General features: G+C 41.1%; 1 protein-coding gene and 1 pseudogene across 1 annotated transcript; one reads left to right on the top strand and one right to left on the bottom strand.

The window, feature by feature from the left end:
* Positions 1–6,670: 6,670 nt before the first annotated feature.
* Positions 6,671–7,187, top strand: LOC102924108 (small ribosomal subunit protein uS15 pseudogene; annotated as a pseudogene).
* A 4,782-nt stretch (positions 7,188–11,969) lies between these two features.
* On the bottom strand, positions 11,970–25,552 carry LOC143269877 (KHDC1-like protein). Its single transcript, XM_076557097.1, has 5 exons — positions 25,453–25,552; positions 23,869–24,051; positions 23,491–23,556; positions 12,439–12,585; positions 11,970–12,088 (listed from the first exon to the last, which is right to left on the bottom strand). Exons 1-5 carry the CDS (start codon positions 25,550–25,552, stop codon positions 11,970–11,972), a joined length of 615 nt encoding a protein of 204 aa, XP_076413212.1.
* Positions 25,553–26,718: the final 1,166 nt, after the last annotated feature.

Raw genomic sequence — 26,718 nt, 5'->3', positions numbered from 1 at the left:
ACATTAATCCACACATGTATGAACACCTAATTTTTGACAAAGGAGCCAAAACTGTACAATGGAAAAAAGAAAGCATCTTTAACAAATGGTGCTGGCATAACTGGATGTCAACATATAGAAGATTGCAAATAGACCTATCTGTCACCGTGCACAAAACTCAAGTCCAAGTGGATCAAAGACCTCAACATAAATCCAGTTACTCTGAACCTGACAGAAGAAAAAGTAGGAAGTAGTCTTGAACACATTGGCATAGGAGACCATTTCCTAAATATGACACCAGTAGCACAGACACTGAGAGCAACAATTAATAAATGGGACCTCTTGAAACTGAGAAACTTTTGTATGGCAAAGGACACAGTCAATAAGACAAAATGACAGCCTATAATATGGGGAAGATCGCCAGGCAGTGGTGGTGCACGCCTTTAATCCCAGCACTCAGGAGGCAGAGGCAGGCGGATCTCTGTGAGTTCAAGGCCAGCCTGGTCTTCAAAGCGAGTTCCAGGAAAGGCGCAAAGCTACACAGAGAAACTCTGTCTCAGAAAAAAAAAAAAATGGGGAAGATCTTCACCAACCCCACATCTGATAGAGGGCTGATATCCAGAATATATAAAGAACTCAAGAAATTAGACATCAAAATACTCAAATTATGTTAATGTTTAATGTCCAATTAAAAAATGGGCTATAGAGATAAACAGAGAATTCTTAACAGAAGAAGATCAAATGGCTGAAAGGCATTTAAAGAATTGCTCAACATCCTTAATCATCAGGGAAATGCAAATCAAAACAACTCTAAGATACCATCTTATACCTGTCAGAATGGCTAATATCAAAAACACTAAAGACAGCTTATGTTGAAGAGGATGTGGAGCAAGGGGAACACTCCTCCACTGTTGGTGGGAATGCAAACTTGTACAGCCACTTTGAAAATCAATATGACGCTTTCTTAGAAAATTGGGAATCAACCTCCCTCAAGACCCAGCTATACCACCCCTGGGCATATACCCAAGGAATGTTCAATCATACCACAAGGACACATGCTCAACTATGTTCATAGCAGCATTATTTGTAATAGCCAGAACCTGGAAACAACCTAGATGCCCTTCAATTGAAGAATAGATAAATAAAATGTGGTACATACACACAATGGAGTACTACTCAGCAGAGAAAAACAATATCATGAGATTTGCAGGCAGATGACTGGAATTAGAAAATACCATCCTGAGTGAGGTAACCCAAACTCAGAAAAACAAACATGGTATGTACTCACTCATAAGTGGATACTAAAGGTAAAGAAAATGATAACCAGACGGCAACTCACAACTCCAGGGAGGCTACCTTGGAGGAGGTGAGAATGGGTGGTGGATTGGGTGGGGGGGACTGGGGTGGAGTAGGGAGGACAGGGGAATCCATGGCTGATGTGTAAAATTAAATTACTTATAAAATAAAAATGTTTATAAAAAAAAAAAAAGAGTGAGTTCCAGGACAGCCAGGGCTACAGAGAAATCCTATCTTGGAAATAAAAAAAAATAACTCCCCAAAAGCTGGATGGGGAGGCACACATCTATAATCCTAGTACTGGAGAGGCCAGGACAGGAGCATTGATGGAAGTTTCTGTAACCCAGTTCCAGCCTATGCTATCTAAAGCGTTCCAGACTAGCCTGTGCCACAGAAAACCCAACCTCCACACAATAAAACAAATGACCAAACAAAGCCAAACCAAACAAACCAAAAGCTCTCCCTGTAAGGAATTTTGATGAGCCAAGACCATAAAAAACTGTTAAAAATTAGATAGAGAGGACATCCTGAAACAGCTCACAAGGAGGCCTGGAAAGTATCTCTGGACTGCGGGTCCTGGGATCCAGACCAGCACAGGAAACAATAAAGAAGATACTGTTGTGTTTCTGGGCATGGTGACAGCTGCCTGTGGAGGCTCAGGAAGGAAGATGGCAAGCCTGAGTGTGACCTGGCCTATACTCAAAACAAACAAAAAACCTCAAATCACACTAATCTACACAATTGCCAAATGGCACCTTAGGAAATGGTGTCCTACTTCCCCGGAGTGCTGCAATCACACGATGAGCCCAGCTCTCCTTGAGCACACTCTTGTAGTCATAAGTTTTCGTTAGCCTCTGTCAAGGCACAGGGTGTATTGGGACTGGTGGCACACACTTTGATGGCAGCACTTGAAGAGGTCAAGGCCGCATGAGCTCTGCATAGAGGGTTTTTGGAAATCCAGGGCTAGTGAAATCCTGCCTCCAGGAAAACAAAATACAAACAAAACAACAAACCAAGAAAAGGGTAGAGACCCCTCCTGGGCCTTCTTGCTCCAACTCATCCACTCTTCCCCCACCCCTCATCCACGTCTCTAGTCCATGATCAGTAGATCGCCTCCAGGATTTCTGATATTATAAAGAAGAAAATTTTAGGCTCTTGGACATTCAAGTGAAGACTAAATAAATGATCTAGTTGTGGTTACAAGCAGTGATTAAATGGATTTTGAAGGAAAATGCTATGGGTATTAGGGCCTCCTCCCTAAGGTAGGTCAAAGCTGGGCCCTTGGGCATGAGTACACATTTATATATGAGTTCAGACATGGGACCTTCTATGCATTGTGCAACCATATGCCTGGAATTGCTGTGTTCTGAGGCAGTCTAAGAGATGACAGGAATGAGCACTCTCAGCAAGAAAGCATGGAGGACTGTTCCTGAACACTTTAATAGCCCACTGGTGTTCTGAATGGACAAAGACCAGGAAGAGCAAATATTTGGTAGGTAGCCATTGCCCACATCTTCCCTTCCTTCTCTTGCCCATCTTAGGCCTCAACCTTTAAGGCCCCCTGTCCACCCCCAAGTGCTGGTGGTTTACATGTACTGTTACCTCTTCTGTGCAAGGCCCTGAGGACAAAGATCATCACTGCATAGAGGTATGCACCCTCATTCAGCTGGAGAGGGGGCTTACAGCCTTAGGCAAGACACACTGTGGCCTGGTTAAGCATTTGACTGGTTAAGCTTTCAGGCTTTGGAGCAACACAGTTCAGCTGAGACTCATTCTGGATGAGGACTCAGAGGCTTCCAACCTGAGGAAACAGGACCAGCTGAGGAATTGGCAAGAACTTTTAAGATTCCTGCTACATCTGGTGCCCAACGTTCGTGTTACAAATTCACGAAAAAGCTGTTTGCCTGTGGCCTTGTGAGCCCCAGCTCAGGCCCAAGCTACTCTCAGCTGGTAGTGGTGGCGCATGCCAGTTGGATTTGCTGAAGGAGGCAGAGGCAGGAGGATCCCGAGTTTGAGCCCGGCCTAGGAGGCTTGGGAGAAGCTTTGGCCCAGACTGAACCACAAACAGTGGTGGGACCATGGAAGCAGTGGCTACTGCTCCACATTGCCAGCTCCTTCTCATCGTGTTGGTGACTGCGGTGATGCTGCTACCTGGGATGAAGGGTTTCCTGCTCCTGGTTCAGAGAAGAATTGCCAGGACCATCGTGTTACAAGAAAGCATCGGCAAAGGTCAGTTTGGAAAAGTTTGGCAAGACAGATGGTAGGAAGAAATTGTTGTGAAGATTTTCTGTTCTAGGGAAGAATGTTCATGGTTCTGAGAGACAGACATTTATCAGACTGTGATTGCTCCAAACCACAGAGGAGGCACAAAAAAAAAAATCTGCATGGAACCATGACCACACCTAACAGCAACTTTGAAATCTTCAAAAGGACTATAGTAGAACCATTAAGCTGATTAACACCATGGAAAGATCTGCTTTGGACTACAAACTGCTTAGGACAATTTTGAGATGGCTAGCTGAGATGATCCAGCCTGACAGACTACTTGAAGAAGGACTTGAAACAAGCCCTGAACTTTCCTTTTATGCAGAGACTGGACAAATGATACAGGACTTGACAATTAACCCCAAAATTTTCTTTTCAAGATTCCCTAAAGATATCTTCACCCCTAGAAAGCAAAAAGAAAAAGAGAATAAGGTATGAGATAGATCATTGTATCTACTCTGAGAAAAAAGATAAAGAAATAATAGGATAAATAGGTAGATCATTGAATCTACACTGAAGAAAAAGGGGAAGATATAAAAATGACAAAAGGTAGACTACTGAATGTATTATGAAAAGAAAAAAGAGAGAATATGGATATGATAAGATTAAAAAGGGAGATTATGGAATCTACTTTTAAAAAGGAACTACTTGTTTTAAATAAGGTAAGTAATGAAAATTTTTTGGTCTGAGTTTATCAGATGTTACTGGACTGGACATTGTTAATATATATGGAGTTTTTATCTGAATCTGTCAAATGTTAATGGACTAGACATCATTAATGTAATTTTTGGCTGTATATATTGTATATACTTATTGGATAGTTTTTCTTGTATTAGTTAAAAGCTTTCTTTAATTTTAGACAAAAAGAGAGGAAATGTGGTGGTATTGTGTTCCCCAAAATATTGTGTACCTTAATAAACTTATCTGGGTTAAGCATTTGACTGGTTAAATGCTTAACCAGTCAAATGCTTAACCAGGCATCACTCACTGTGGTGGGACCACTTAAGGAAGAGCTGTGGATGATGAACGTGCTCTGGAAGGTGGGGAATCAGGACACTGACATCAGCCTGAAGGTAGGTATCTGCCACGGACTGGGTCTCAGTAGGGCCACCAGACTGAGGGAGAACGAGATGAAGGTGCTCAGGATAATTGGGATTCGGCAATGACAGACAGACACAGACACCAGAGTATGCTGTGAAACTGCTGCAATTTTACTGAACATCAGGCTGAGATTTTATACAATCTTAACATGGAACTAAGCCCAGTGGCAAAAGGAAAGCAATAGACGCAATCTTTTGTGGTCACACAATGTGATTTTCAGAATGATTAATCCTTTCAGACAGAGACATGCTGTGGCCTGAACCCTAAGAGCCAGATCATGTACATAATAACTGGTAATCCATTTCTAGTAATTTATTAAAGACAGTTACAAAGTTCTTACCAAGAGCCTTAGCCCACCTCTTTAGCACAGGTGCTATACCCCTCAATATAGCTGACCTTGTCTGCCTATCATATGCACACCATACCTTTCTGCTTCTAGCCAGCCTTTCCATAAAAGGCAACTGATTCCACAACATTCTTTTTCCCCCATGATTTACCCAACCGATTCCCTTCATAGTCATAAGCCCCTGTAAAAGGGGGTGGATCTAAGTAATTCCTACTTCTGGGATTCCAATGCGGGGGTGTCCACCATTTCCCATTAATACGGTATTGAATGAACTTTCCAACCATTCTTGTGGGAGTTGCCAGTTTCCTAAGTTCTCTTTCTTGTGAGTTTGCATGAGCTGAGTGAGGGTTACCTAACAATCTTTTTACTTTTACATTTTCTTCCTTAGAATCTGTGGGAGCCTGAATCATTAGCTCTTTCTGTTCTAATCCATCCATGAGTGCCCCCACTGAAGTAGGGGTTTTTTGTGCTATCTGCCCAAGGGCTTGAATCACTGGGGGTGGTTCCGGTGTGACAGTTGGGGAGTTATCAGGTACGTCAAGCGAGTGTCTGCAGGAGTCCAGGCACAGGGAGGTTGTTATTGTCAGGAAAGAAGAAAGAAGCAGGAGTCTTGCCAACCATCCAAGGATGGATGGTCTTTAGGGAACAATGTATCCAGGAACCATTGCTCAGGCTGATTGCCAGGGGACCGCAGAGGGGCCTAGCCTCGAGAGACATGTGCCCCCCTTCCTCATGAGACCACCAGATCGGCATTTGTCACACGGGCAACACCGTCGGGAGTGTGGCAGGTATCCTTGACAAAATTATGGTGGAGGCTTTGATGCCTCTTTAGGAATAGATGTATAGCACCATGCATTCCTGAAAAACCTCTCAGCTATCTGGTAAACCAGATATAACACAGCGTCTAGTAAAGAGGGAGAGAGCATAAAATCATACAGTTTTTTTCTTTTTCTTAGCTTTGAATCTTATATTCCCTTCTCAGTCAAGGTGATGCTACATCAGATCTGCAGCCATCCCCCAACAGAGCAAGACCTAAACATTAATTTTGGGTTCATCCAGAATCCGAGACCTGTCTTTGGCTACTAGAATGAGTGGTATCATTTCTCTGGAAGTTACTGAAGGTTTCCTTTGACAATTGTTTTGTTATTTGAGGTTCTGTTAGAGTTCTTTCTTTCTATCCATATTCTGACAGATCTCCCTTGGGAACTCCTTTTGGAAAGTAGAGGGGTGGGGGTGAGGAGAGGTTCTTCATCAGCCTTTGAAAAAAAGTGAAAGTTACTTCAGGAAATTGAATTGGTGGACCATACTGTCACTCTCAAGCAGAGACGTCTCCCAGACGTAAGATTCTGGCAATAATATGTATTAAAACATGTTGCCTGAAGTGTAATTCTAACTAATCTTATCAATAAAAATCAGAATTCAGATATTGGGGTGAAACCTGAAAGATTAGAGAAACAGAGGAACAGCCACCTGTGACTTCCTACTTCTCCAAATCCTCCGACCAAAGGGGCAGAGATCCTGTCTCTGCCCTGCTTTATCACTTTCTGTCTTCTCTCTGTACAGACCTCCAGACCTCTATGGTTAACTAGTGTCTAGCTCCACTGCCTCATCTCCAGGTAAGCTTTATCACACATTTCCTCATTTTGTCTAAATAAAAGTGAAGGTTTTGCTCTTTGCTGCCAGACCTCCACCATCATGGGTCGTATGCACGCTCCCGGGAAGGGCCTGTCCCAGTCGGTGCTGCCCTACCCCCATAGCGTCCCCACGTGGCTGAAACTGACATCTGACGATGTGAAGGAACAAATTTACAAACTGGCCAAGAAAGGCCTGACTCCCTCCCAAATTGGTGTGATCCTGAGGGACTCGCATGGTGTGGCGCAGGTCCGTTTTGTGACTGGTAATAAAATCCTGAGAATCCTTAAGTCGAAAGGCCTTACCCCTGACCTCCCTGAGGATCTGTACCATTTGACTTAGAAAGCGGTGGCTGTCCGAAAGCATCTTGAGAGGTACAGAAAGGATAAGGATGCTAAATTCCGCCTGATTCTGATAGAGAGCAGAATTCACCGGCTGGCTCGTTACTATAAGACTAAGCGGGTCCTCCCACCTAATCGGAAATATGAGTCATCCACAGCCTCTGGTCTAGTGGCATAAATTCTTGTGTACACAGCAATAAAATCGCTTTGAATAAAAAAAAATAAAAGTGAAGGTTTTAATTAACATAGAAAAATGATATACAATAAAACAATATGTATATATATATAGGCAATAATTACATTAACAACATCTAGTCCATTAGCATTTGACAAATTTAGAGAAAATACTCCATTATCTATCCTATCTTGGTGAGTCCAAAGTGTTGTACCTAATTCACTTTCTATCCTAACTTGCATTACCAACCCCAAACTGTCTTTTGATGTATCTCAATCTTATATACTTTACACTTCTTTTATGAGTGACTTTTATGAATTTGTTAAAAACTATAACTATCTTGTCTTCAACTCCATCAGAAACCCAAGAAGTATATACTATTACCCGAGAAAACAGAAAGTGCAGAGGAAACAACTTCCCAAATTAATAAACAATAGAAACAGCTGGCTTCCTAGACAGTCATCCAAGGTTCCTCTGTAACATTGGGGCATCCATCTTCCACCCACAGGCTAAGCTACTGGACAGACTTTTCCATGAAGCAGGACTGTCTTACCTTGTCTTGGCAAAGTTTGGCAAGTCACTTTCTTGTCTGTCCTGCTTGTCCATTTTGGGTAGCATACTGTCAGTAGTCAAGGAAAGGGCAGTTTCTTGCCCAGTGGCTAACTTTTGCCACAAAAAAAGTAAACTCCATTTGGAGTTTCTTTGATGTCCATCATCTTCTCTGAAGTAGATTGGTGCTGCCAAGAGCAGACATGTCACATTGTCATTTAAAAAAAAGAACCTTGTGTTATTAAAACATCATAAATGCTATATTCTGTAAGTCTCTGAAGTGTTTGAAGACTACCTGACCATCTAAACTATATCTCTGCTTGACCTTGAAAACATATCTAACATGACTACAAGTTTGATTGTAATAGGTGACTAACTACTAACTACCTGCATTTCTTTATTAACCTAAATATTTTGTAATAATATTTTTCAAGGACTAGAAATTTAAATTACATTGTTAAATGAGCTGTATAAGTATGATATCTTGAACAAGAGTAGAAACATATGTATAGTATGTCCTAACAAAAATAACCTCAAATTTGTACCAATATAAAAATATCCATATCAATGAAAATATTTAAAACTAGAAGTTGTTTTTGTCTTAAAAGTAGATTCAATAATCTACCTTTTAATCCTATCATTTCTATAACATATTACAGTATAACAAAAATAATCTAAAATTTGTATCAGTATTCAAAATTTTAAGCCAACGTAAAATGTTTAAGACTAGTAGTTGATTTTTGGTTAAAAGTACATTCAATGATCTACACTTTTATCCTATTTATGCATTACCATTTTTTCCTTTTATAACAGGATCCCTGGATCTAATTTCTTTTGTTAGCTTTCTTCCTGACCATACCAATAATAACTTGTAACCAATCCCCCTAACTGATGACAAATATCCATAACCCATTGAAAGACCAAAAATTGTCCACTGCACCCCTTGGGAATATGGCTGTAATGTTCTTAAAATTACTTCCTGTTGTCTGGGGGTGATGGCATCTTTAGGGGACCTGAAAAACCTGGGATAATTGTCAAGTCCTGGGAGAACTGGCTGTATCATTTGTTATCCAGTCTCTGTGTAATGGGAAAGTACAGAGCTTGTCTCAAGTCCTGGCTAGACTAGTCTGTGAGGCTGCACCATCTCAGCCAACTACCTTAAAATTGTCTTAAGCAGTTTATAGTCCAAGCCAATCTTTAGGTTGTGTTTGTTAGCTTAGTAGCATTACCATAGTTTAGGTGGAATTGTTGTAGTGGGGCCCCATCCTCTCTTGGAGACTTTAAAGGACTCTGTTAGGCATGGTCATGGTTCACTGCTGAAAACTTAAACATTTTAAGTGTCATATGCAACAGATCTCAAAGAAGTATATAACAAATTATGGTTCTGAGACCAGAGAACAGCTGAGCCCCTGGGAAAGATCACACAATGGCATGTTGACTTGCTTGTGAGCTGTCACCCATGCTGGGTGGGCTTGAGTGACACAGCTGTCTTGGAGTCATTTCTGCTCCTGTGGGTAACCCCTCACTACTACCCCGAAGGAGCCCCAATAATTCTCATTGGTTCACCAAGTTCTACTGATGGCTTCCTTGGCTGGTATAGGTTCCCTCTCAGGGGTGAGTACATACTTGCCCACATCTCCCCAGGAATGGTGTCACACAACAACTAGGAATCTGGGACAGACTGCATAAAAGGAGAAGATTGGAAAACCATGAAAGAGGGGAAGAGGACATAGGAAAGGCCACCTACCAAATATGTGCTCTTCCTGGGCTTCATCTATGAATGTCACAAGTGGGACATCAAAGTTTTCAGGCAATGTCCACCAGGCATTCTCGTTGAAACCATCTATATCCATCAAAAGATCCATTGCTCCCACTTTAGAATGAGGCAACTCCAAGCAGATGACTGTCCAATATAGTTGTGAAGAAGGGCCCAGGTTCTGGCTAATATACTCCCTCCTAAAACCCAGCCCTTGACCCACCTTAGGGTAAAGGATTCATCCCAAAGATTCCCCTATTAATCTAACCAATCAGCACTTGGCTTACTCTTTTAATACAGTGAGGTCATCACTAGTCCCCAAAATACTAATTTTCTAATAGGTAATCTTAAAGGTGCGTGAGGAAGTCTCCGGAGTATCAACTAGAAAAGTAGATGAGGTCCAAGTGGTGTTGGTGCACGCCTTTAATCCTAGCACTTGGGAGGCAGAGGCAGGTGGATCTCTGTGAGTTCGAGGCCACCCTGTGCTAAAGAGTGAGTTCCAGGGCAGGCTCCAAAGCTACACAGAGAAACCCTGTCTCAAAAAACCAAAAAGAAAAAGTGGATGAGGGACAAATGTGCAGGAGCAGGAAGGTCCTTGGTGGGTGCTACCTCTGTTTATTTCTTTTTTGTTTTATCTTGTTTCCTTGGAGACCAAGTCTCTCTACATAGCTCTGGCTGTCCTGGAACTTACTATGTACATCAGGTTGGTCTCATTCTCACAGAGATCCACCCATCTCTTTCTCCACAGTGCAGGGATTAAGGACCTGAGGCACCATGACAGCACCCTAACTGCCCTTCTTATAAAAACAGTGTTTCTGGGTTAGTCTAGTCTACATCCCTAGTTCCTATAGGGTGTGGAATTTATTATTTATTTGATAATTTCATAGTTTAGAGCTTAGGGGGTAGAGGAAAACATGCTGAGATCGTTACATACATATGTACATACATATATACATACATATACACATATATACATAGATATACATAGATACATACATCGGCCATGAATTTGAAAGAGATCAAGGAGGGATATGTGATTGGGTTGGAATGGACGAAAGGGAAGAGATAAAATGGTGTAATTATATAATACTGCCCAAATTAAGAGAAATAAAGTCAGAAAAGGGGGTACATGCCTTTATTCCCAACACTGGGGAGGCAGAGATAGGCAGTCCTGTGAGTTTGAGCCCAGCCTGCAGAAATTCAAGATGCAGACAAGGTATTTCTCGTTCAGTGAAGTTTCACACCAACCATTATCAAGTTAACATTCTTTCTCCAGGCTGCAGTGCAGGTCTCTAAATTCCAGTCTGAATGTTGTGTTCTGTCAGCATCTAGGTGCATGGATGTTTGAAGCAACATTGTAAAAATGGCCTGCTTATTATAGTGCAGCTTTTTCTGATGCTTGGTCATCTCTGGCAAGTTACTGATTTCTCAGGGCTCAAGATTTATCAGGCTTGATTTATAGCAATGGTATCCAACTTGGCCACAATAATTTCCTTTCTTCTCTTTAACTCTCTTTGTTTCTTTGTTTGTTTCATGTCATATAAGACTGGGTCTCTCTAGTGTCGGTCTGGCTTTCCTGGAACTCACAGGGTACCTCCTGACTCTGCCTCCCAAGTGCTAGGATTAAAGGTGTGCGTCTCCACCCAGCCCTTCATGAAATGATTGTGTTTGATTGAAAAAATTAGTGACGACAAAGTCTTGGGGAATATGTTGTCATTGTTCACATCTAATTTCAATTTTTCATTTTATTATTAAGTGTTTGTTTGTTTATTTACTTAATTTTTGGTTTTTCAGAAAGAATTGCTCTGTGTAGCTTAGTGCCATTGCTGGATCTTGCACTGTAGACCAGGCTGGCCTCAAAGTCACAAAGATCTGCCTGCCTCTGCTTCCTGAGGCCTGGGACTAAATGTGTGCAGGACCACCCACTGCCACGCTAGTTTTATTTATTTATGTATTTATTTATTTATTTATTTATTTATTTATTTATTTATTTATAATTACACTCATGATAATAATTACATTCGTGTTATTCATGGTTTACATTCACAGTATTCATTCAATAATTATATTTATGATATTCATGAATTACATTAATTTATTGATTTAATACATTCATGATATTATTTCTTCATTCTACTCTCCATTTGTGGGACTTTTCCATCACACAAAACAGACATTCTGTACTTAGGAAGTCATTGCTCTTTATTTCTTTCTTCTACATCTTGAGATAATCTCTAATTTTTCTGTCTTCATGATTTGTATGTTCTGTATATGTTTCCTTAAACAATTCAATAGTGTTTGTCCTTTTTGTGAAGGTACAAAAGATTTTATGTACAACAGTAGGAGAAATAATACAGATAGTGTGAACATAAAAACAGGTTATACTTGAAAAGTCCAAGATCTTTTCAACAGTACAGTATTTTCTCGGTAGAATATAGTAAATATGAGCCTGGCAGTGGTGAACACCTTTAATCCTGGTACTCGGGAGACAAAGCCAGGTGTATCTCTGTGAGGTCGAGGCCAGCCAGGTCAGAACCCAAAAACAACATCAAGAATCAGGCCAAATATGTATGCGAGCATGATGAAAGAGTCATCCAAGTCAGCTTTGGTCAGGGGTTGGTTCTGGACGCGATGCAACATCTTTTCACCTAGGAAGAGAAAGTGGAACACTGGTAAAGTGAAGCTCAGGACTGGGATCCAAGACTCCCTTGGGGACAGGATAGGGGAAGAATACAGACAAGCCCAGGCCCACCCACCCAGTCATCTATCCATACCTCCCCAGGATCTTAGAGACCTCAGGAAATGAAAATGTCTGTAACCTAAAACTGTTTCCCTTAGAATGGACTTTCAGGAACATCTGGATTCCCACAGGGCTGAGAGACTCAATCAGAATCTATGGTGCCATACAACTATTATCTGTCAGGCAGTCAACCCTCAAGTGCATATCTGTCAAAGTCACCTATCTCGGGCCTGGTTTAAGCTTGCTGGCTCCCCACACTCCGAATCATATCCATCAACCACCGCTTTGCTCTGAGTGGTCCAACCACAGTGACTCGAGTCTGGCCTGAGGCTGTAAACCACCTCTCCAGTTGAATGAGGGTGTTGCTGTGTAGCTCGATGCTTCTGAGGTATACGTCTTCATGGCCTGAACACACAAGATACAACAAAAGGATTTATAAGCCACTAGCACTAGCACTATGTGAGAAGGCTGGAATTGGGTGGCAGTTACCTCCAAGATTAAAACCTGTTCTGAGTGAAGCTGTAAATAAAGACAGTGGATGTTGAAAAAGAGGCAGAAGAACAGGGTGTGACAGAAGAACAGGGTGTGGCAGAAGAACAGGGTGTGGCAGAATTAAAGGGTGTGGCAGAAGAAAAGGGTGTGGCAGTCATGGTGGTGCACTCCTTTAATGCTGGCACTCAGAGCACAGAGACAGACACATCCTTGTAAGGTCAAGGGCAGCCTGGATTATAAAGCTAGTTCCAGGCCACACAGGGCTATATAGAGGGACACTATCTCAAAAATCAAAAGCAAAAATCCAGCAAAATGTTTAAGAACCGGGCAAGGTACACACTCCATCCTCCTGGAAAGCCCCTGAAGACAGAAGAAATAAGCAAGTTCTGAAACTTGATCAGACCTCACCATGTCTACTTAAGCAAACTGGGAGGTGACGAAACACAACTTTAATCCAAGCACTCTGGAGGCAGAGGCAGGGGGATATCTTGATCTACAGAGCAGATTCCAGGACAGCCAAGGCTACCCACAGAAACTCTGTCTCAAAATGACAAAACAAAAAGGGTAGGTAAGCAGTAAAGACTGTCAGTAGTCAGGCTGAGGCAGACAGAGCTGGGGAGAAACACAGTCCAACAAGTCTGAAAGAAGCAGAGACCAGCTGAGCCCCTGGGAAAGATCACACAATGGCATGTTGAGTTGCTTGTGATCTGTCACCCATGCTGGGTAGGTTCAGTGACACAGCTGTCTTGGAGTCATTTCTGCTCTTTTGGGTAACCCCCCACTCCTACCCCTAAGGAGCCCCAATAATTCTCATTGGTTCACCAACTTCTACTGATGGCTTCCTTTGCTGTTATGGGTTCCCTCTCAGGGCTGAGTACATACTTGCCCACATCTCCCCAGGAATGGTGTCACACAACAACTAGGAATCTGAGACAGACTGAATAATAGGAGAAGATTGGAAAACCATGAGAGAGGGGAAGAAGACATAGGAAAGGCCACCTACCAAATATGTGCTCTTCCTGGGCTTCATCTATGAATATCACAAGTGGGGCATCAAAGTTTTCAGGCAATGTCCACCAGGCATTCTCATTGATACCATCCATTTTCATCAGAAGAGCTCTCCCACTTCAGAGTAAGGCAACTCCAAGCAGATGACTGTCCAATGTAGTTGTGAAGAAGGGCCCAGGCTCTGGCTAATATACTCCCTCCTAAAACACAGACCTTGACCCACCTTAGAGTTAAGGATTCATCCCAAAGATTCCCCTATTAATCCAACCAATCAGATGTTGGCTTACTCTTTTAATACAGTGAGGTCATCACTAGTGCCCAGGAATACTAATTTTCTTCTAGGTATTCCTAAAGATGCTTGAGGAAGTCTCCGGGAGTATCAACTAGAAATGTAGATGGGGTCCAGGTGGTGTTGGTGCACGCCTTTAATCCCAGCACTTGGGAGACAAAGGCAGGTGGATCTCTGTGAGTTCCAGGCCACCCTGTACTACAGAGTGAGTTCCTGGGCAGGCTCCAAAGGTGCACAGAGAAACCCTGTCTCAAAAAACCAAAAAGAAAAAGTGGATGAGGGACAAATGTGCAGGAGCACGAAGGTCCTTGGTGGGTGCTACCTCTGTTTATTTCTTTTTTGTTTTATCTTGTTTCCTTGGAGACCAGGTCTCTCTACATAGCTCTGGCTGTCCTGGAACTTACTATGTACATCAGGTTGGTCTCATTCTCACAGAGATCCACCCATCTCTTTCTCCACAGTGCAGAGATTAAGGACCTGAGCCTCCATGACAGCACCCTAACTGGCCTTCCTATAAAAACAGTGTTTGTGGGTTAGTCTAGTCTACATCCCTAGTTCCTATATGGTGGTGGCATTATTACTTATTTGATAATTTCATAGTTTAGAGCTTAGGGAGTATAGGAAAAACATGCTGAGCTCAATATATATATATATATATATATATATATATATATATATATGCCTGTGAAGCCAGCTTATGAAAAACGACTATGAATTTGAAAGAGATCAAGGAGGGGTATGTGGGAGTGTTGGAATGGAAGAAAGAGAAGAGAAGGATAAAATGGTGTAATTATATAATACTGCCCAAAATAAGAGAAATAACGTCACAAAAAGGGGTGCATGCCTTTAATCCTATCACTGGGGAGGAATAGATAGGCAGCCTTGTGATTTGGAGCCCAGCCTGGAGAGTTTCAAGATGCAGAAAACGTATTTCTTCCTCAGTGGATTTTCACACCAACCATTATCAAGTCAACATTCTTTGTCCAGGCTGTAGTGCAGGTCTCTAAATTCCAGTCTGAATGTTGTGTGCTGTCAGCATCTATGTGCCTGGATGTTTGAAGCAAAATTGTAAAGATGGCCTGCTTATTATAATGCAGCTTTTACTAATGCTTTGTCATCTCTGGCAAGTTACTGATTTCTCAGGGCTCAGTCTAATGAGGCATTATTTGTAGCAATGCCTACCATCTTGACAAAGATAATTTCTTTTTCTTTCTATTTAACTCTCTTTGTTTGTTTCATTTCATTTTAGACAAGGTCTCTCTAATGTAGGTCTTGCTGTACTGGATCTCACAGGGATCCTCCTGATTCTGCCTCCTGAGTGCTAGGATTAAAGATTTTAAACTTCGAAGTTAAAGAATCACATGTTAACTTCAAAGACAGACGCTACCTCAGAATTAAGGGCTGGGATAAGGCTTTCCAAGCAAATGGACCTCAGAATCAAGCTGGTCTAGCTATCCTAATATCTAATAAAATAGACTTCAAACTAAAATCATTCGAAAGATTTCAGGATGGACATTACATATTTGTCACAGGAAACATCAACCAAGATGAAGTCCCGATTCTGAACATTTATGCCCCAAATACAAAGGCACCCACATTCATAAAAGAAACATTACTAAAGCTTAAAACGCACATCAAACCCCACACATTAGTAGTGGGTTATTTCAACACACCACTCTCACCAAGGTCAGTTCTACCAGACTGAAACTTAACAAAGAAATAAAGGACCTAGCAGATGTTATGACTCAAATGGCCTTAATACCTACAGAACATTTCATCCTAACACAAAAGAATATACCTTCTTCTCTGCACCCCATGGAACCTTTTCAAAAATTGACCACATGCTTGGTCACAAAAGAAATCTCAACAGATACAAAAACATTGGAATAACCTCCTGTATCTTATCAGACTACCATGCCTTAAAGTTAGATTCAACAACAACAAAAAAAATTATAGAAAGCTTGCAATTTCATGGAAAGTGAATAATGCCCACCTGAAACATCAATGGGTCAAGGAAGAAATAAAGAAATCAAAGATTTCCTAGAATTCAATGAAAATGAAAGTACAACATACACAAACTTATGGGACACTATGAAAGCAGTGCTAAGAGGAAAATTCCTGGCTCTAAAAGCACACACATTTAAAGAAGATAGAGAAATCTCATACCACTGAATTAACAGCACAACTGAAAGTTCTAGAACAAAAAGAAACAAACTGACCCAGGAGAAATAGATGCCAGGAATTAATAAAATCGAGGGCTGAAATCAACGAAATAGAAACCAAGAGACAATATAAAGAAAAATCAATGAAACAAAGAGTTGATTCTTTGAAAAAATCAACAAGATAAACATACCCCTAGCCAAATTAACCAAAAGGCAAAAAGAGAGCACCCAAATTAACAAAATCAGAAATGAAATGGGAGATATAACAACAGACAATGAGGAAATCCAGAGAATCAGCAGGTCAGACTTCAAAAACCTGTACTCCACAAAATTGGAAAATCTGGAAGAAATGGATAATTTTCTGGATAGATACCACAGGCCAAAGTTAAATCAAGACCAGATAAACCATTTAAATAGACCAATAACCCCTAGAGAAATAGAAACAGTCATCAAAAGTCTCCAAACCAAAAAAAAAAAAAAAAAAAAAAAAAAGCCCAGGACCAGATGCTTTCAGTGCAAAATTCTACCAGATTTTCAAAGAACTAATACCAATACTCGTCATATTGTTCCACACAATAGAAACAGAAGGAATACTACCAAACTCTTTTTATGAGGCTACAATTACCCTGATACCCAAACCACACAAAGACGCAACAAAGAAAGAGAATTACAGACCAATCTCCCCCATGAACATTGATGCAAGAATTCTCAACAAAATATTGGCAAACAAAATCCAAGAATCATCAAAAAAATTATCCATCATGACCAAGTAGGTTTCATCCCAGGGATGCAAGGATGGTTCAACATACAAAAATCTGTCAATGTAATACACCATATAAACAAACTGAAAGAAAAAAACACATGATCATGTCATTAGATGCTGAAAAGCCTTTGACAAAATCCAACACCCCTTCATGATAAAGGTCTTAGAGAGATTAGGAATACAAGGAACATTCCTAAACATAATAAAGGCAATTTACAGCAAGCCAACAGCCAACATCAAATTAAATAGAGAGAAACTCAAAGTGATATCACTAAAATCACCAACAAGACAAGACTGTCCACTCCCCCCATATCTTTTCAATACAGTACTTGAAGTTCTAGCTAGAGCAACAAGACAACAAAAGGAGATCAAAGGGATACAAATTGGAATGGAAGAAGTCAAACTTTCACTATTTGCAGATGATATGATAGTATACATAAGTGACCCAAAAAATTCTACCAGGGATCTCCTACAGCTGATAAGCTCCTTCAATAAAGTGGCAGGATACAAGATCAACTAAAAAAAATCAGTAGCCCTCCTATACACAAATGATAAAAGGGCTGAGAAAGAAGTCAGAGAAACATCACCCTTTACAATAGCCACAAATAATATAAAACACCTTGGGATAACACTAACTAAACAAGTGAAGGACCTTTTTGATGAGAATTTAAATCTCTAAAGAAAGAAATTGAAGAAGATATCAGAAAATGGAAGGATCTCCCATGATCATGGATAGGTAGGATTAACATAGTAAAAATGGCAATCTTACCAATGCAATCTACAGATTCAATGCAATCTCCATCAAAATCCCAACACAGTTCTTCACAGATTGGAAAGAAAAATACTCAACTTCATATGGAAAAACAAAAGACCCAGGATAGCTAAAAGAATCGTGTATGATAAAGCAACCTCTCTAGACATCACCATCCCTGACCTCAAGCTCTACTATAGATGTATAGTATAAAAACAGTTTGGTACTGGTATAAAAACCGACAAACAGACAAATAGAATCGAAATGAAGACCTTGACATTAATCCATGCACATATGAATATCTGATTTTTGACAAAGAAGCCAAACTATACAATGGGGAAAAAAAAAGAAAGTATCTTCAACAAATAGTGCTGGCAAAACTGGCTGTCAATATGTAAAAGATTACTAATAGATCAACATCGGTCACCATGCACAGAACTCAAGTCCAAGTAGATCAAAGACCTCAACATAAAGCCAATTACACTAAACTTAATAGAAGAGAAAGTAGGAAGTACTCTTGAATGCATTGGCACCAGAGATCACTTCCTAAATATAACACCAACAGCACAGACACTGAGCACAACAATTAATAAATGGGACCTCTTGAAACTGAGAAGCTTTTGCAGGGCAAAAGACACGGTCAATAAGACAAAAAGACAGCCTACAGAATGGGAAAAGATTTTCACCGACTCCACATCAGACAGAGGATTGATCTACACAGGATACCAAGAACTCAAGAAACTAGACATCAAAATACTGAACATTCCAATTAAAAAATGGGCTATAGAGCTAAACAGAGAATTCACAAAACAAGAATCACAAATGGCTGAAAGACGTTTAAAGAAATGCTCAACATCCTTAATCATCCAAGAAATGCAAATCAAAATGATTCTGAGATACCACCTTACACCTCAGAATGGCTATGATCAAAAACAGTGACAGTCTATGTCGGAGAGGATGTGGAGCAAAGGCAACACTTCTCTACTGTTGGTGGGAATGCAAGTTTGTGGAACCACTATGGAAATCAGTATCATGGTTTCTCAGAAAATTGGGACTCGAGCTACCTTAAGACCCAGTCATATCACTCTTGGGCATATACCCAAAGGATGCTCAATCATACCACAAAGAAACATGCTCAACTATGTTCATAGCAGCACTATTTGTAACAGCCAGAACCTGGAAACAACATAGATGCCTTTCAACTGAAGAATGGATTAAGAAAATGTGGTACAATACACAATGGAGTACTACTCAGCAGAGAAAAACAATGACAGCATGAAATTTGCAGGCAAATGGATGGAACTAGAAAAAATCATCCTGAATGAAGTAACCCAAACCCAGAAGGACAAATATGGTATGTATTCACTCATGAGTGGATTCTAGATATAAAGCAAAGAACAATCAGACTGCAACCCACAGAACCATGGAGGCTATATATATAGCATGGGGGGACTCTAGGATGACTGTGGCTTATAATAAGTTTTGGTTTTACTCAATTACTGAGCAAACCCCAATGAAACATTTCACTATTAGGATAAGAATTTATACTGTATCAAGCTGATAATAGAAAAATAAATAAATTAATTAATTTAAATTAATTAATTAATTCAAAAAAGAAAAAAGAAAAAGAAAACTGAAAAAGAAAAAGAAAAATTTGAACTATTAAAAGAAACCAAATATTTTCTTAAAGTGAAAAGGGAGAACTAGGGGCTCATCATTCCTCTCCACATTCTATATTTTCCATTGTTTTATATATTTTAAATTTTTTTAATTTTTTTTAAATTTTTTAAATTTATTAAATTTAATTTTACATATCAGCCACAGATTCCCTTGTTCTCCGCCTCCCACCCCACCCCCACCCCCTGCCTTCCCCCCAGCCCACCCCCCATTCCCATCTCCTCCGAGGATTGAGTTCAACCTGGTAGATTCAGTCCAGGCAGGTCCAGTCCCCTCCTCCCAGGCTGAGCCAAGTGTCCCTGTATAAGCCCCAGGTTCCAAACTACCAATTCATGTACTGAGGACAGGACCCAGTCCCACTGTCTGGATGCCTCCCAAGGAGATCAACCTAATCAACTGTCTTATTTATCAGGAGTGTCTGATTCAGTTGGGGGCTCTTCAGCTATTGGTTCCTAGTTCATATGTTTCCTTTTGTTTGTATATTTGTCCCTGTGCTTTTTCCAACCTTGGTCTCAACAATTCTCAATCATACAAACGCTCCTCTTTCTCACCAATTGGACTCCTAGAGCTCCACCTGGGGCCTGACCGTGGATCTCTGCATCCGGTTCCCTCAGTCATTGGATAGGGTTTCTAGCATGACAATTAGGATGTTTGGCCAGGTGGCCTTCGAAAACTTCAGAGATCTATTCAGAAGGCCTGGTCCAGTTGGGGGCCCTTCAGCCTTTGGTTCATAGTTCATGTGTTTCCATTCATTTGGCTATTTGTCCCTGTGCTTTATCCAAACTTGGTTTCAACAGTTCTTGCTCATATAAAACCTTCTCTTTCTCGATAATTGGACTCCCGGAGCTCCACCTGGGTCCAAGCTATGGATCTCTGCATCCAGATTCCTCAGAACATGGATGGGGTTTTTGGCATGACTATTAGGGTGTTTGGCCATCCCATCACCAGAGTAGGTCAGCTCTGGCTGTCTCTCGACCATTGCCAGCGGTCTATTGTGGGGGTATCTTTGTGGACATCTGTGGGCCTCTCTAGCACTCTGTTTCTTCCTTTTCTCATGTGGTTTTCATTTACCGTGGTCTCCTATTCCTTGTTCTCCCTCTCTGTTCTTGATCCAGCTGGGATCTCCTGCTCCCACAGGATCTCTTTCCCTCGACCTTCGCCCTTCATTACTCCCACTCATGTCCAGGTTGTTCATGTAGATCTCAGCCATTTCTCCTTCATTGGGCCATCATCATGTCTTTCTAGGGGTCCTCTTTTCCAGGTAGCCTCCCTGGTGATGTGAGTAGCAGTCCAGTCATCCTTGTTCCACCTCTAGTATCCTCCCATGAGTGAGTACATACCATATTTGTCTTTCTGAGTCAGGGTTACCTCACTCAGGATGATGTTTTTTTAGATCCATTCATTTGCCTGCAAAACTCATGATGTTGTTTTTCTCTGCTGAGTAGTATTCCATTGTGTATATGTGCCATAATTTATTTATCCATTCTTCAGTTGAAGGGCATCTAGGTTGTTTCCAAATTCTGGCTATTACAAACAATACTGATATGAACATAGCTGAGCAAGTGCTCTTGTGGTATGATTGAGCATGTCTTGGGTATATGCCCAAGAGTGGTATAGCTGGATCTTAGGGGAGATTGATTCCCAATTTTCTAAGAAAGCGCCATATTGATTTCCAAAGTGGTTGTACAAGCTTGCATTCCTGCCATCAGTGGAGGAGAGTTCCCCTAGTTCCACATCCTCTTCAGCATAAGGTGTTTTCAGTGTTTTTGATCTTAGCCATTCTGACAGGTGTAAGGTGTTATCTCAGAGTTGTTTTGATTTGCATTTCCCTGATGATTAGGGATGTTGAGCAATTCCTTAAATGTCTTTCCGGCATTTGAGTTTCCTCTGTTGAGACTTCTCTGTTTAGTTCTCTAGCCCATTTCTTAATTGGACGGTTGGTCGTTTTGATGTCTAATTTCTTGAGTTCCTTATATATTCTGGATATCAGCCCTCTGTCAGATGTGGGGTTGGTGAAGATCTTTTCCCATTCTGTAGGCTGTCGCTTTGCCTTGTTGACCATATCCTTTGCTCTACAAAAGCTTCTCAGTTTCAAGAGGTCCCATTGATTGATTGTTTCTCTCAGTGTCTGTGCTACTGGTGTTATATTTAGGAAGTGATCTCCTATGCCAATGCATTCAAGACTACTTCCTACTTTCTCTTCTAGCAGGTTCAGAGTAGCTGGATTTATGTTGAGGTCCTTGATCCACTTAGACTTAAGTTTTGTGCACAGTGACAGATATGGATCTATTTGCAGCCTTTTACACGTTGATATCCAGTTATGCCAGCACCATTTGTTGAAGATGCGTTCTTTTTTCCATTGTACACTTTTGGCTTCTTTGTCAGAAATTATATGTTCATAGGTGTGCGGGTTAATGTCAGAGTCTTCAGTTCTATTCCATTTGTCCACCTGTCAGTTTCTATGCAAATACCAAGCTGTTTTTATTACTGTAGCTCTATAGTAGAGCTTGAAGTCAGGGATCGTAATGCCTCCAGAGATTGTTTTATTGTAAAGGATTCTTTTGGCTATCCTGGGTTTTTTGTTTTTCCATATGAAGTTGATTTATTGTTCTTTCCAGGTCTGTGAAGAATTGTGTTGGTATTTTGATGGGGATTGCATTGAATCTGTAGATTGCTTTTGGTAAAATTGCCATTTTTACTATGTTGGTCCTGCCTATCCATGAGCATGGGAGATCTTTCCATTTTATGACATCTTCTTCAATTTCTTTTTTCAGGGACTTAAAGTTCTTGACATATAGGTCCTTCACTTGCTTGGTTAGTGTTACCCCAAGGTATTTTATGTCATTTGTGGCTATTGCAAAGGGTGATGTATCTCTGATTTCCTTCTCAGCCTGTTTGTCTATTGTATATAGGAGGGCTACTGATTTCTTTGAGTTGATCTTGTATCCTGCTATGTTGCTGAAGGTGTTTATAAGCTTTATCAGTTCCTTGGTGGAATCTTTGGGGTCACTCAAGTATACTATCATGTCATCTGCAAATAGGGAAAGCTTGACTTCTTCCTTTCCAATATGTATCCCCTTAATCTCCTTATCTTGTCTTATTGCTCTGGCTAGAACTTCAAGTACTATATTGAATAAGTATGGGGAGAGCAGACAGCCTTGCCTTGTTCCTGATTTTAGTGGAATTGCTTTGAGTTTCTCTCCATTTAATTTGATGTTGGCCGTTGGCTTGCTGTAAATTGCCTTTATTATGTTTAGGTATGTTCCCTGTAATCCTGATCGCTCCAAGACTTTTATCATGAAGGGGTGTTGGATTTTGTCAAATGCCTTTTCTGCATCTAGTGAGATGATCATGTGGTTTTTTTCTTTGAGTTTGTTTATATGGTGTATTACATTGACAGACTCAGAGTGATACTCCTGAATCTGCCTTCGGAGTGCTAGTATTAAATGTGTGATTCTCCACCCAGCCTTGCAAAAAATGTTTGTGTTTGGTAGAAAAAAATTAGTAACTACAAGCTCTTGGGAATTGGTTGTCATTGTTCACATCTAATTTTTTAAAATTATTTTATTTGTTAATTACACTCATAATATTAATTACATTTGTGGTATTCATTGATCATATTCCCAGTTTAATTCAATAATTATATTTATGATATTCATGAATTACATTAATTCATTGTTTATTACATTCATGTTATTACATCTGGACAGTACTGTCCATTTTGGGGACTTTACATCACACAAAACAGACATTCTGTATTTAGGAAATCATTGCTCTCTATTCCTTTCTACTCCATCATAAGGTAATATCTAATCTTTCTATTCCTATAAATTTGTATATTCTCAATATATTGCATGTAATACAATTTCAAAGTATTTGTCCGTTTTTTGAATGTGAGAACATTTTATGTACAACTGCAGGAGAAATAATACACAGAAACCTTGAACATAAAAATAGGTTATAAATTAAAAGTCCAAGGATATTTTCAACACTAAAGTACTTTCTCTGTAAAATATAGTAAATATGAGCCTGGCAGTGGTGGCAAACTCCTTTAATCCTAGCACTCGAGAGGCAGAGCTAGGTGGATCAATGTAAGATAGCTGAGGAGAGCCAGGTCAGAAACGAAAAATGATATAGAAAATCAGGCCACATATGTATGCCAGCATACTGAAAGTGGCATAAAAGTCAGCATAGGTCAGGGGTTGGTTCTGGACGCGATGCAACATCTTTTCACCTAGGGAGAGAATGTGGAACAAAGGTAAAGTGAGGCTAAGGACTAGGAACCAAGATTTCCTTGGGGACATGATAGAAGAAGAATTCAGACAAGCCCAGGCCCACCCAGGTGATCTATTCATACCTCCCCAGGATCTAAGAGACTTCAGGAAATGTACATGGCTATAACCTAAAACTGTTTCCCTTAGGTTGGACTTTGAGGAGCATCTGGATTCCCACAGTCCTGAGAGGCTCAATCAGAATTTATGGTGCCATACAACTATTATCTGTCAGGCAGTCAACCCTCAAGGGCATATCTGTCAAAGTCACCTACCTTGGGCCTGGTGGTAAGCTTGCTGGCTCCCCACACTCTGAATCATATCCATCAACCACCGCTTTGCTCTGAGTGGTCCAACCACAGTGACTCGAGTCTGGCCTGAGGCTGTAAACCACCTCTCCATTTGAATGAGGGTGTTGCTGTGTAACTGGATTCGACTGAGGTATAAGTCTAAATGACCTGAACACAGAACATACAACAAAAGGATTTATAAACCACTAGCACTGGGTGTATGTGAGGAGGCAGGTATTGGGTGGCAGTTACCTCCAAGATTAAAACCTGTTCTGAGTGAAGCTGGAAAATGAGTGGATGTTGAAGACAAGATAGAAGAACAAGGTGTGGCGGACATGGTGGTGCACTCCATTAATGCTGGCACTCAGAACAAAGAGACAGACACATCCTTGTGATGTCAAGGGCAGCCTGGATTATAAAGCTAGGTCAGGCCACACAGGACTATATAGAGAGGCACTATCTCAGAATACAAAAGCAAAAATCAAACAAAATGTTTAAGAACCGGGGCAGGAATACACTCCATCCTCCAGGAAAGCCCCTAAGACAGAACAAACAAGCAAGTTCTGGAAGTCCCTCAAAATTGATCAGCTTCAAAAGGATCTGACCTCACCAAGTGTACTTAAGCAAATCCAGAAGTGGTCAAACCAACCTTTAATGCCTACACTAAGGAGGCAGAGGCAGGGGGATACCTTCACCTACAGAGCAGATTCCAAGATATTTAAGGCTACACAAAGAAACTCTGTCTCAAAAAGACAAAACAAAAAGGGTAGGTAAGCAGTAAAGACTGTCAGTAGTCAGGCTGAGGCAGACAGAGAAAGCTATGGAAAATCACAGTCCATCAAGTCTGAAAGAAGCAGAGACCAGCTGAGCCCCTGGGAAAGATCACCCAACAGCATGTTGAGTTGCCTGCTGGCTGTTCAGTGTGATCTAGGTTCCCCAGCTTCTGTGGGCTGTCACCCAGGCTGGGTAGGCTTCAGTGACACAGCTGTTTGGAGTCATTTCTGCTCCTGTGGTAACCCCTCACTCCTACCCCTAAGGAACCCCAATAAATCTCATTGGTTCACCAAGTTTCACTGATGGTTTTCTTTGCTGTTTTGGGCTCCCTCTCTGGGGTGAGTACATTGTAGTGGGTAGCCATTCCAGCTTGGATCTGGAAGGTCCAACCCCCATTGAGACTCTGGCAACTGTCACGCCTACGAGGTGGGGCCAGGGGAGGCACCTGGAGACCAGAGACCTGGATGGGCCAGCGCTCTCTCTGTGAACTCCCTATGTGCAAGGATGCTGAACGGTGAAGGTGGACTGTGCAAAGCTCCGGAGAACACTGCTGGACTGCAATACACCTTCCCCAGACCCTGCGACCTACCTATTACTTAATTTGTGAGTTACACCATTAAATAAATATCCTTTTAACTACGTGGAGTGGCCAAAATAATTTCTCCAATAGTACATATTCGCCCACATCTCCCCAAAAACGGTGTCACACAACAACAGGCAATCTGGGATAGACTGCATAAAAGAAGATTGAAGAACCATGAAAAAGGGGAAGAGGACATAGGAAAGGCTACCTACCAAATATGTGCTCTTCCTGGGCTTCAGCTATGAATGTCACAAGTGGGGCATCAAAGTTTTCAGGCAATGTCCACCAGGCATTCTTGTTGACACCATCCATTTCCATCTCAAGTGCTCTCTTACTTCAGAATAAGGCAAGTCCAAGCAGCTGACGGTCCAATGTAGTTGTGAAGAATGGCCCAGGCTCTGGCTTATATACTCACTCCTAAAGCCAAGCCCTTGATACACCTTAGGGTAAAGGATTCTTCCCTAAATTTCTCCTGTTAATCCAACCAATCAGCTGTTGGCTTAGTCTTTTACTACAGTGAGGTCATCATTAGTGCCCAGGAATATTGAATTTCTTCTAGGTAATCTTAAAGGTGCTTGAGGAAGTCTCCGGATATCAACTAGAAAAGTAGATGAGGTCCAAGTGGTGTTGGTGCACGCCTTTAATCCCAGCACTTGGGAGGCAGAGGCAGGTGGATTTCTGTGAGTTCGAGGCCAGCCTGGGCTACAGAGTGAGTTCCAGTACAGGCTCCAGAGCTACACAGAGAAACTCTGTCTCAAAAAACAAAAAGGAAAAATAAATGAGGGACAAATGTGCCGGAGCAGGAAGGTCCTTGGTGGGTGCTACATCTGTTTGTTTCTTTTTTGTTTCATCTTGTTTCCTTGGAGACCAGGTCTCTCTACATAGGTCTGGCTGTCCTGGAACTTACTATGTACATCAGGCTGATCTCAGTCACACAGAGATCCACCCATCTCTTCCTCCACAATGCAGGGATTAAGGACCAGAGCCACCAACCCAGCGCCCTTACTGCCCTACTTACACAATCACTGTTTGTGGATTAGTCTAGTATGTGTGTGTGTGTGTGTGTGTGTGTGTGTGTGTGTGTGTGTGTGTGTGTGTGTATATATATTAGAATATATACTGTGAAGACAGCTAATGAAAAATGCCATGAATTTGGAAGAGCTCAAGGAGGGATATGTGAGAGGGTTGGAATGGAAGAAAGGGAACGGGTAAAATGGTACAACTATATAATACTCCCCAAATAAGAGAAATAAAGTAAGAAAAGTTGGTGCATGCCTTTAATCATAACACTGGGGAGGCAGAGACAGACAATCCTCTGAGTTTCAGCCCACTTGGAGAGTTTCAAGATGCAGAAATGGTATTACTCCTTCAGTGAAATTTCACTCCAACCATTATCAAGTCAACATTCTTTCTCCTGCCTGCAGTGCAGGTCTCTAAATTCCATTCTAAATGTAGTGTGCTGTCAGCCTTAGGTGCAT

Source organism: Peromyscus maniculatus, chromosome 21 (assembly GCF_049852395.1).
Source record: "Peromyscus maniculatus bairdii isolate BWxNUB_F1_BW_parent chromosome 21, HU_Pman_BW_mat_3.1, whole genome shotgun sequence".
NCBI lineage: Eukaryota > Metazoa > Chordata > Mammalia > Rodentia > Cricetidae > Peromyscus > Peromyscus maniculatus.
The sequence above is the reverse complement of the archived record's forward strand: the minus strand, read 5'-3'. Positions and strand labels throughout refer to the sequence as shown.

Bases quoted from the DNA above. Each gene is read 5' to 3' on its own strand.
- LOC143269877 (XM_076557097.1), bottom strand. From the start codon at position 25,552: ATGGATGGTGTCAACAAGAATGCCTGGTGGACATTGCCTGAAAACTTT. The intron at 24,052-25,452 runs GTAGGTAGCCTT...TTCTGTGTTCAG, and splicing joins CCAGGAAGAGCACATATTTG to GTCATTTAGACTTATACCTC. The intron at 12,586-23,490 runs GTATGCTGGCAT...TTGTGTGTTCAG, and splicing joins TGACTTTTATGCCACTTTCA to GCCATGAAGACGTATACCTC.